This window comes from Pimephales promelas, chromosome 6 (assembly GCF_988280905.1).
Source record: "Pimephales promelas chromosome 6, fPimPro1.hap1.1, whole genome shotgun sequence".
Lineage (NCBI taxonomy): Eukaryota > Metazoa > Chordata > Actinopteri > Cypriniformes > Leuciscidae > Pimephales > Pimephales promelas.
This window is the reverse complement of record NC_142774.1, coordinates 23,403,526-23,415,638: the sequence shown is the minus strand read 5'-3', so window position 1 is coordinate 23,415,638 and position 12,113 is coordinate 23,403,526. Positions and strand designations below refer to the sequence as shown.

Sequence of the window (12,113 nt, the reverse complement as noted above, 5' to 3'; positions counted from 1 at the left end):
CTGTCCAATGAAGACGGCAAAAGGACTAGATTGCGAGGTGGAGGGAGGAAGAAAGCCAGTGAAGAGCTGGAGGTGAGTGTGTGCGAGTGTATCTACAACATGCGTGTAAAGCATCAAGCCTCAAGTAAAATGATCCTCAAGTAAAATGATCAGGGCAAAGTCAAAAGAAGTGTATGAAACAGTGAGAGACAGCAGGGAGAGTTTGACTGCAAGCACTGGCTGGATAAAAAAAAAATTCCCGAAGCGCAACGACTTTTCCGCCAGAAGACGCACAACTGTGGCCCAGAAAGACGCTAGGCACTTCACTGAGAAACTGGTGAATTTTGTCACATATACAACGTGGATTATTAAGGCAAAGAAAATACAGCCGAAAAACATTATAGCCATGGATGAAACAGCGGTGTGGTATGTGTTGATATGGTGGCCTCAACGGTGGATGCGAGAGGTGCGTGCAGTGTTCCATTGAAAACCACAGGACATGAGAAGAGCCACTTAACTGCGGTGTTGTCTGCGAAAGCAGACTGGACCAAATTGAAACCTTACATTGTTTTCAATGGGGGGGACCAAGGAGGTGAAATTAATGCAACATATCAGTGGGATGGTGGGGGCCACGTCCAAAAATGGATGGATGAACGAGGAGCTGATGGTAGACTGGCTTCAGAGAGTGGTGGGAAAGCCTGGGATTTATATCGCTGTAATATCAGCGCAGCGACCAAAGCTGAGCTCAAAAGGGGCTACAACATAACCACGGCTGTGACACCCAGTGGCTGTACAAAGTACATACAGGCTCCTGACGTTGTATGGAACCATGCATTTAAAGCCAACCTTGACGGTTGTTGGCTGCCTGGGTACTTCAAGTGTGGGAAAAGGTGGATACTGTCACGATCACCAGTTGGAGTGCCCGAGAGAATCACCAGAGGGCACTCCACATCAGAACTGATCACTTTACCAGAACTCCGTTTCCCATAATGCCTCATCCCTGTGACTGATTACACACACACCTGCACCTCATTTCAGACTGCCTATATAAGCCACACTCAAACATGAACTCTTTGCGAAGTATTACATTGCCACTGCCTGTAATTTCTGAGCGTGTTACCCTGTTTCTTGTTTCTCTGGTTTCGATCCTGGTTTGTTTCCTGACTTCTGCCTGTTTGCTGCCTGCCCCGATCTTCTGCCTGTTACCTGACGACTCTCTGCGCTCACTCTCTGATATCCCTGTTTTGCTGTTTCCTGACCCCTGCCTGTTTGACCATTCTTAAATTAAAGCTGCATTTGGATCTTAACCCTCTCCTCAGAGCAGTTTGTAACAGATACGGAGCGGTTGAAAAATTCCTTTAAGGTGTGTGTGTTTGTGTGTGACGGAGAGAGAGAGTAGAGATATATCGTAATATATTTCTTTAACTTTGGGATATTGTCCTTAGGTATGTGGCCTGACTGTAGCTTCTGATGGAAGCAAAGATCACCTTATCCATTGTTTCAAAGAGGGAGAGCCCTGTGCATCTGGGCGGGAGCTGTTAGCGCAAGCAAGGCAGGCAGAGTTAGTGGAGGCCTCAGAGGGAGAAGTGGAAATGGAGGAGAGCGACGAGGAGGAGGAATTCTCCAATGAACTTGAGGATCGCGGTGATGAGAATAGTGATGAATAGGGTAATTTTTTTATCACATGATTACAGTTGTTTTACAGTGTAGCCTTTATTTACTTTTTTTGATGCGTTTCGGGCAACAAGTTCATATTGTTTTCGTATTGTTCAGCCCATGACTGTCTCTTCATTTTGTGTGGTTTTTTTTGTATTTTTTATGCTGCCAATGCCAATACCGGTAATCTAAGACATAGGCCTACGGCAATATAAAGGTAGTAGGCTAATTCTTATACTGAATTATTAAACACATATGAATGGGCTCTATGCACGGCGGTATTTCCGGTGAAGGTCTAAGGATGCTCGATAACTTCCGCCGATCGTAGAGTCCAATGCAATACCGAGAATTTATATTAAATTTTATACTCTATGGTTATACTAAAGAAATGTTAGTCACAAAAACAGACAAAACAGACACTCCTCGTTGTGTTTATGCTTTTTTTTTAAATTATATTAAATAAACATAACTATATATAAAATTACATCTAAACATATGAAAGTTTCGTTTCAAAGATGGGAGGACAGTCAATTTTGAAGACTCTCCCCAACCGGAAACTGACGAGCATCCTTGCGTCAATGCGGAACTTATGCGTGCATATAGCCCATTAAATAAATTATAATATAATGTGGTAACCTCCTTCTGTACTGTCATGCTTTCCCATCTATCAGCCTATGCTATTTGGATCTTTATCTCTAGGCATGGGCAGCACTATAGGGGCTAAAAGTGCTTCAGAACCCCCAAGAAGGACCAAAGCACCCCTATAGCACCTCCAAAAATAAAGTCTGGAATCAATTAGTTTAGTTTCTCACCCGGAACGAATAATTAAATCTGGGGTTTTACCAGACAACTTTAGTGATCACCACATGATCTATTGTATTTGGAAAATTTCGATTCAACGCCTCCCTCCTAAATGTATTAAGATAAGGCAAACCAAATTATTTAACAGGGACCAATTTATTAATGATTTGCATCAAATTAACTGGTATAGGCTTAATCTAATTCCATTTATTGATGATGCATGGCATTTTGTATACTGAGCTCTTGAATGTTATAAATAAGCATGCCCCTTGGACTACTGTTAAAGTTAAAGGCAGTCACTTGCGTGGGTAAATGGTGACCTTATTAATCTCTTTAAACAGAGGGATAGGGCCTGGCATAAGTTTAGACGCACAAAACACACTGCTGACTGGGAAGAATATAAACGATTAAGAAACAATTGTACCATGCAAACAAGAAACTCCAAATCTAGTTACTTCAGAAATTGTTTATCGAATGATTTCAAAAACCCACAACGATTCTGGAAACAGGTTAATAATGTACTTGGGAAATCAGGACGGACTACAACCACTTTGAATTTGAATGATGAAAGGATAGATGATCCAGTATCCATTGCAAATGCCTTTAGTTTACATTTTTCTTCAGCGCCACAAGTTCAGAGCCATACTTTTAAACCAGATCTGGCTCCTTGTTCCCATACAGGTAGTTCTTTTTCATTTGCAGAGATCAGCCCAACAGATGTGCAAAAGGCTATAAGTGAACTGTCATCTACCAGTGGAGCTGGACTAGATGGCATTGAGAACAAGTTTATTAAAATGGGCTCTCATGTATTAGCAGCTCCATTGGCCTTACTTTTTAATCTATCGTTTTCTTCTAGTACGGTTTCTTTAGCCTGGAAATGCGCAAAAGTTATTCCACTTCATAAAGTTGGCGATTCTGATAATATTAATAACTACAAACCAATTTCAATCATAAACAGTGTTGTAAAAGTTTTTGAGAAAATAATTTTTACCCAATTATCGAATTATTTGGCTAATAATGATCTATTATCTCAATGCCAATCTGGATTCAGAAAACATTTTTCTACCACTACAGCCCTTCTTAAATTTACTAATGATTTGTTCTTGAGTTTTGATAATCGTGTGTGTACAGGTGCGTTGTTTTTAGATCTTACTAAAGCTTTTGACTTAGTGGATCATTATTTACTTTTAGACAAATTGTACTCTTTTGGTTTGTCTACCTCTTCCTTGCTTTGGTTTAATTCTTATTTACATAATCGTCGCCAGTGTGTGTCCTTTGGGGGCAGTTTGTCCCCCAGTTATTATGTTATTATTTCAACATAATAACAGGGGTTTTCCTGCATTTTTTTCCTGGATTTCTGTAAAGACTACAAGCACTAGTCCCACCCTTTTAAACCCGCCCATAGGGGGTTGGACCTAATGCGCTAACAGACCAATCACAGATCAGTGCCAGTGCGTTTGATTTCACCGGCAAAAATTTTTTGAAAATATGGACGAAAGTACTGAATACGCAGACGGATGCATTATGGATAGGGTTGGGTACCGAAACAAGGTTATTAAATGTTATTCAGGGATGCAAACACATGTATGGTCAAAAAAGAGAGAGGTAATCGAAACCCTCGCCCACGGAAAATATCCAGATACTTATATTGCCACCAACCCCTGCCATCCCCGGCCCACCCCTAGGCACATAGTAAATATGTTTCAGCCTTTAAACCATTTTTCACATAAATATGTTTCAGCCTTTAAACCATTTTTCACAAAAAAAAGGGTTTTATAAAAAACAAACCTCACATATTTCAGCCTTTAAATATTTTTTCACAGAAACAAAATGTGTTATAAAAAGATAAAACCTCCATATATGGAGGTTTATATATAATATTTCATATATAATATTTCATAATATATAATATTTAAACATTTAACTAATTTTTTATTAATGAGTCTAAAAGCTTATCTTTTATTAATAGTAAAATCCGGTCCCATTTTCCCAGGGTGTCTGTTGTTGCCAAGCATCCATGCACTGCGCTCTCCACAACGACAAAGAAGTTTTAGTAGCTAATGGATGGGTAACGCTTCCTTTTACAATAAAGTACTTACAGTATACTTACGGTGTACTTACCTAGAAAGTACTGGCTAATATAAGGTAAGTACATGGAAGAGGAGTAGGTTTAGGGGTAGGTTCAGGGTTAGTACTAGTTATTACCCAGTAATTGTAGTTACTAAAATAAGTACATAGTATTTTTATGGGTAACTGGACCAAAAAACGCTTTCTGTAGCTCTGCTACATAATTTATTTGTAACGTTACCTCTGAGTGCATTTATTTATAACATTACCTCTGAATGTGTCTTCACCTGCATTCTAACGTTACCTCTGAGTGCAGGTGAAGACATCCTCGAGCTCTTCTCGGTGAAGCAGGAGCTGGAATACGTAGAGAAACAGATCCGTGGTCTGCTGGTGAAGCAAGCCGAGCTGTTGGATCGGCGCTCAACGCTTGAAGCATCACGCGCCGATGCTCACAAATCAGTGGTTAGTGACGTTAACTCTTTGACTCCGACTTCGTCTACTCGTGTGTTCCTCTGCCCAGGAGGACGTGATCATCTTGGGCTTCATTCACTCCAGCACCGACACAACTCCATGGACCATGGATCACACAGCGGAAGACACGAGACAGGACCAGATCTACCTCTCCGCCCCTCCCGGTCTTCGAGATCTCCACTCGGAACCGCTTCTCCCCTCTTCGCGAGCCAGAACGCGGCGACGCCGTGATCATCGGCACATCCATGGTCCGTCATTTCCGTGCTACCTCAGGTAAGGGTAAGGTGCGCACTACTCACTGCTTTCCTGGTGCTCGTGTTCTTGATGTCGCTGCACAGGTTCCCGAGATCCTGAACGGGGACGAACGCGTCGGAGCTGTTGTGCTGCAGGCGGGAGCGAACGACATCAGGCTGCGGCAGACGGAGGTTCTGAAGAAGGACTACAGGAGCCTGATCGAGACAGTACACAGCACAGCGCCTAAAGCAACGATCATCGTGTCTGGATCGCTTCCCACGTACAGACATGGACAGGAAAGGTTCAGTAGACTATTTGCATTAAATGAATGGTTAATGTTATTGTGTAATGAACAGAAACTGCTCTTTGTAAATAATTGGCATGTTTTGGGAGAGACCCAGGCTGTATAGTGCAGATGGACTCCACCCCAGCCGAATCGGAGCAGCTGTTCTGTCGGACAACATCTCCAAGACGTTACGCACCAGATGACCAAAGTCCAAATCACAGCCTTTGCTGTGCAAACTTAACTAATATGCATAGTGTAGAACATTATATAGAAACTGTGTCTATTCCTCGTTTAGTGAAGCCAAACAATAAATCTAGTGCAGGATCTAGGAAAAATAAACCAGAAAATCTAAATATCAGTGAACAAAAACAATTTCTAAAGCTAGGTCTCCTAAACTTTAGATCGCTCACACCTAAGGCGGTTATTGTAAATGAAATGGTCACAGATAATAATTTCGATGTTCTGTGCCTTACTGAAACCTGGCTTAAACCAAATGAGTATTTCGGTCTAAATGAATCTACTCCACCAGGATACTGTTATAAACATGAGCCTTGTCTGATCGGACGTGGCGGCGGTGTTGCAACAATCTATAAAGATATTTTTAATATTACTCAGAAAACAGGTCACAGGTTTAATTCATTTGAAGTACTTGTGCTAAATGTTACGCTCTTAGATGTAAGAAGGAAATCCATATTATCTCTAGCCTTGGCTACTGTATATAGACCTCCAGGTAGGGGTGTGCGATATGACGATTTTTAATCGTGGACGATTAAAATGTCTCCACGATCTGCTTTTGAAGAAATATCGTAGTATCGTGTTACAGTGCATTCTATCAGTTAAGTTCTGGTGCCGTCTCAACTGTACAACGCGACGTAGCCTACACATCACACGTTAATGAATAGGTACGGGACACTGCAATTCACAAAAGTTCATTATTTGCATAAGCCTTGCCAGTTAAACATTTAATTCACCCTCTGATGCGCTGTTCTAACGTGCGCTTTCCTGACCGCATAAATTACCCCCGACACTCACAGGCACTAGAAGCCTGTCAAACAGCGAGTCTTTCGAGTCTTATTATGCTAATACTGTTAAATACACACAATGTTTACATAAACAGGCTATGTCTAAAGTGAAAGCAAACATTTGAGAGAATATCTGGTGTAATATGCGTCTATATTAAACGCGCAGCGTGCTGGTCTAAAAGCGACAGGAATAAAAAGAAAAAAAAAAGAAAAAAGAAAAATCTGTCATTATTTACTCACTCTAATGTTGTTCCAAGCCTGTACTAATTTCTTTCTTGTGCTGAACACAAAAGACAATTTTTTTTAATGTGGGTAACCAAACATTTGCTGGTCCCCATTAACTTCAAGGAGAGAACCTATAAAAAAACTATAAGGGGACCAGCAACTGTTCGGTTACCCACATTATTCAAAATAACTCATATTTTTTTTAACAGAAGAAAGAAACTTATTCGGGTTCAAAACATCTTGAGAGAGTAAATTAAGACCATTTTCATTTTTGAGGGAACTATCCCTTTAGTGTCAACTTCTCAGCAAAGATGAATCTTTCCCGTAGCGTAAGCTAGCTTACGCAATACGAGAGAACCTCTCGTAAGAGAACGAATCGGTTACCTAACGTAACCTCGGTTCTCTCTAGATGATGAAAGATTCATCTTTGCTGAGAAGTTGAAGCCAAAAAATTATTCCATAATTTTGTAATCATTGTCAACGCAGTCTCTTCTGAGGCAGACCATGAGCGGGCTAGCTAGCGGCTCATTGGTTCGCTCAGAGAGAATGCACGAACCTATGGGAGAGCGGCGCTGAGTCCGCGCCCAATGAGCGGACGGCGCTCGCTCACTGCGTCACAGCCCGCCAAAAGGGGCGTGGCTACAGTGTATAAAGGTAGCTCTCCCAGCTAGTTCGTCGATTCTGTAGCATGAAGCGAAACGCTAGTGGCGCAAGCACGGCCGGGAACGCAATACTCGTTCCCTCATCTAGAGAGAACCGAGGTTACGTTAGGTAACCGATTCGTTCTCTTACGAGAGGTTCTCTCGTATTGCGTAAGCTAGCTTACGCTACGGGAACACCTGGTCAACGCCGTGCGCGCTAAGTAACCACTAAGCATCCCAGGGGGGGAACACCGGGGGAATCTTTAAGTGGATAAAGATAATAAGGCGGCCAACCTAGCGGCCGTTATCATCTAGTGCAAAACGCCCTAAGGCGGCCGGCAAAGCGGGCCGTGACGTGTAATGCATAAGCACATAGGGGAACACAAGGGGTGAGCCGGTGTGATGGAACTCCCGATAGTGCGGCTTTCTATAGGACAGCTGTACGTATTAGACCGCCAGAATTTTAGCCTGTAAGGCTGGAACTTCCAAGTTATAAAATCTGACAAAAGTGGAGGGGGAGGCCCATCCCGCAGCCACACAAATGTCGTGAATGGAAATTCCGCAGGACCATGCCCACGATGAGGCCATGCCTCTGGTGGAATGAGCCCTGATGCCCAGAGGGCAAGGCGTTCTGGCATTTAGCTCCAAAACTCTGGAATAGCCTTCCCGATACGGTCCGAGGCTCTGACTCGCTGACACAGTTTAAAACTAGATTAAAGACGCATCTCTTTAGTCAAGCATTCACATAATGCTTACCTTTTAGTCCTCTGTAACGCCATACGGAACCGTTTGCCAGCACTGAAACGCATTTCCGCGACAGTGGGGCTCGACAGCCTTAGTCAAACGGGTCGGCGCGTATGGTTGGGTTGTGGAGAGTTTGTGAGATAGTGGTTTTCTAACACCGACTCCCGGATAATGGAAATCATTATGAACATCAGCTATGCTAATTATTTCCCATCTGCCTTTCTGCTGTTATCTCGGGACACTTGTCCCGAGAAAAATTGCGTTCGTCAGGTCCAGTTTTGTATCCAGCCTCTCACGGGGATTTCGGATGCCTCAACGCCTGTGATGAGAAGACCAACGCGTGTGAAGAGACAACTCAACGCCTGCGATATGTTATGGCGCCGTTTTATATATAAACAATATTTATATTTAATATTTATATATAAACAATATGAATGTAAGCCAGAGGAGAACTGGCCCCCGACTGAGCCTGGGTTGTCCCAAGGTTTTTTTCTCCATCCAATCTGATTGAGTTTTGGTTCCTTGCCACTGTTGCCTTGATTTTGGCTTGCTCAGTTAGGGATATTTAATATTTAGCAATATTATTGATCTGTTTTGTCCTACTTTCTTGTTTTCACTGTAAAGCTGCTTTGATACAATCTGTATTGTGAAAAGCGCTGTATAAATAGATGTGACTTGACTTTACTTGACTTAAATACATGGTTTTATAATCACTATGGTCCCGAATTTAAGGCAGGGTAGTTAGGGGGGGTTCAGGGTTTCCCCGAGAAAATTTTGGATTTCTCTAAACTACAGGTGTGCATTAAGATACTGTGAATGCAAAAAAAACAAAAAACAAAAAACAAAAACGATAACAACAGCTTTAAAACCAGCTGATTATTTTTCTCTCCTCATCAGCATCACGCTCTTTTTCTCAGTTTTTATCTTGCCCTCCTAAAGTTGGCTTTTTTTTTATTTACTAAAGGCTACAATTTATATTTTATTCTCAATATGTACACATTCATTATTAATCCTGTGCCTAACATGATGAAAACGCCTTTGTTCATGTTTCTTGTCCCCTCACAATGACAGTAGCCTAAACTACGTTACATAGGCCTATTTTCAGTTAAAAATGGCGAAATTAGACAAAACTATATTAGTTTGCCTAATTATTTTTTGTCATTTATGACCTTAAAAAACTGTCAAATAAATAAAGTTAATTTTAGCTACTTACATCTTATCTCGCACTTGACCGTACACTGAAGCGTCGAGTTACACTGTTAAAATTCGCGCTCAGCGTCTGTGAACATAAAGCTCGCCTACTTTGATTTGATTGGTCATCTCAAATATTCTGACATTGACGAGCAGTGACAGGCCAATGAGGCTCAGAACCAGAACACACACACACACACACACCGTCCTCTGTTTCTGACGTGCTTTCTGCTCGGCGTCGCTGCGGATTGAAGATGAAGAACACGCTGAATCTGATTATAACAAGAAGTTTGATGATTGATTTTACATTAAGCTATTTTTAGTGCCCCCTCAGCACTTGGTGCCCTACGCACAGCGAGTGATGCGCGTGGTGGGAGCGGTTATTTAGTCTTAAAACTCGCGCACAGGATACGAGAGCAAAAAACTGTATACACGGACAGAATGCAATCCAAGCGCGGGCGCTCGATGCCATCTTCGTGTGCGGCCCCTTGACGGCCACGAGCTAGTGGAAGAAACACTACTGGTTCATGCTTGCGCGCAAACTGCTGTTTTGTCGTGCAGTGTTCTGATTTGCTTATTGTTTTGTTTGGTGGAGGCAATCCAAATAACTGTTGGTGAAATTATAATCAGACTCCTCCTCTAAAAAAAAAGCGGGAGGCGCCGAAAAGCACGCAGTTTGCATCCCTGGTTATTAAACGATCTGTACACTTACAAAGTTCTCAATGCTTCGTTTTGCATGTATGGAGCCTCATTATGTTACTGCGTTAGTGTGTTACTGCGATACCTTTAAACTGGTATTATATCTCGTGTTTCTCTTACTGGAAAAACATAACACCATCTTGACTGTATTAATCCGGAACCCCTTGAGTGTCCCATATGCTCATATAAGTTGAAACCAATCATTATGGGGGCTTGGTTTCAATAAGCTGTTTTTTTTACTAACAAGGACATAACCTTCTGAGTTCTAAAACTTACAGTATATTTTTAACCACACAATGACCTATTATCACAAAAAATGACTTTATGAACACTTTAATTAGTAGACTACAACAACTATTAATAAACTAATTTACTCAAGAAATCATCTTAATATGATCAAAATAACAGTTTTGTTATGTCTAAATCTGCAGTGAGTACAAACAAGCAAGTACCTCCATAGCGTCCAGAGAGAGATTACAGGAGATCTCAAACTTCTTCATCAGGATTTGTTCCTTGATGTTATAAATGCACACAAACTTTGACTGCCCACCAGCAAGAATCGAGTCACCATCCGCAGAGTAGCACAAGGAGGTGAAAGACCTACAAATCAGTTAGAGGAAATAAGTGATTAATGCCGTTTTTACATAGACCTAGGTTCAGCAGGGTAAAAAGTTTCTTTGGGGTGGAAATATTTAGGCAACTCAGAATCAATTCTGTTGTTAATTCAGGGAGTCACAAAGCGATACAATCAACAAACTTTAAATGATTTTAAAATTTGCTGCGCTATATCCAGTTGCCCACTATGCCATATTCATGCTATTTTCATGCTATTGTGCTGCATGTAAAATTTGTTACAATATTTATATAATAATAATAATAATAATAATAAATATAGCTGCAAGCAGCAATACCGGGGCCAAGCACAAAGACGACAAGACAAGACAAGCCAACATGTGTCAGACCAACTGCAGCAAGAAGCAATTGAAGACATTTAAAGATGAATTTAGGCAAAATGGCTTAAATTACAAATACAGTAACTTAAAAATGATTCAATGGTTTATCACTTTCAAACAATAGGTGGTGCAGTTATGAAATTGATACGTTGTGATCAGAGTGAGATGACAATGACAAATACAAAGTTTGGTGTCAAAATGTGAAGGCATTGCAGAGATAAAGCCTAAATAGTCATTTTGGCAGCATGACTCAACTTTGATGATGTGGCATACGAAAACAGTTTTGTCTATTGTCACGCAATCCATAACATTTAGTCGGCACGGTCTGGAGATGATTTGATTCGATTTTGGTGAAAATCGGACCAATGGTGTAGGAGAAGTTCGAAAAAGAAGGTTTTTAAAAGACATAAAGATGGCGGACAGGAAGTTTGGCTGATTATGGCAAACCTGGTATATATGTTTTTGGCATAACGCAAGGAATCTATTAAGATCAGTTTCATTGCAATCGGCAAATTTATTTAAAAATTATTAGAATTTTCGGAAATTAATTATAACTTTTGACCAACAGGTGGCGCTGTCTCAAAATCTTTTGAGTACCTTCAGGGCATGCTGCTTATGGCACACACTGAGTTTCATAATGTTAGACCAAAGCATTTGTTTAGTATAGCATTTTACGTCACAAAACTGTATTGAAGTCAATGAGAATTTCACGTTTTGTTCTATTATAGCGCCACCAAGAGGCTCAGTCCCACAATTTCTCAGAGTGAGCCCATACATATGTGTGTCAAATTTGGTGAAAATATCTCAATTCGCTTCATAGTTACAGTAGGTGGACAACCAGAATGTCGTTTACCGCCACGGCAAGTGCCGCGGTAAATATAAACCAGCCGTATTTCAAAGTCGGTGGCGAAATGACCACCAGGTGGCGCAAAGGGACATTTAGCGAAAGCAAAACGTAATTATGTAAAAGTAGCCTACATTTTAAATAGAATATAGCTTTAACTAGAATATAAACTTTTAGGCTATAGGAGAACATTTTATTAATCAAAAGTTAAAATAGGCCTATCTCGCAGTGGGTGCTTTCACTGATGCTATTGAGGAATGCGAAGACTGAAGAGCGCTTCTCTCACGTGCACACACTGAC

At 41.1% G+C, this 12,113-nt stretch overlaps 1 protein-coding gene across 2 annotated transcripts in view; it reads right to left on the bottom strand.

Moving 5' to 3' along the window:
• Positions 1 to 12,113, bottom strand: part of pwp2h (PWP2 small subunit processome component) — an 81,352-nt gene that overhangs the window by 8,351 nt on the left and 60,888 nt on the right. Inside the window, exon 15 of one of the 2 annotated variants that reach the window (XM_039694954.2) lies at positions 10,469 to 10,616. The exons of the other annotated variant lie outside the window; for it this stretch is intronic. Within the exon in view, the coding sequence (XP_039550888.1) occupies positions 10,469 to 10,616 (148 nt within the window). The remainder of the gene's footprint in view (positions 1 to 10,468; positions 10,617 to 12,113) is intronic. 2 annotated transcript variants of the gene reach the window in all.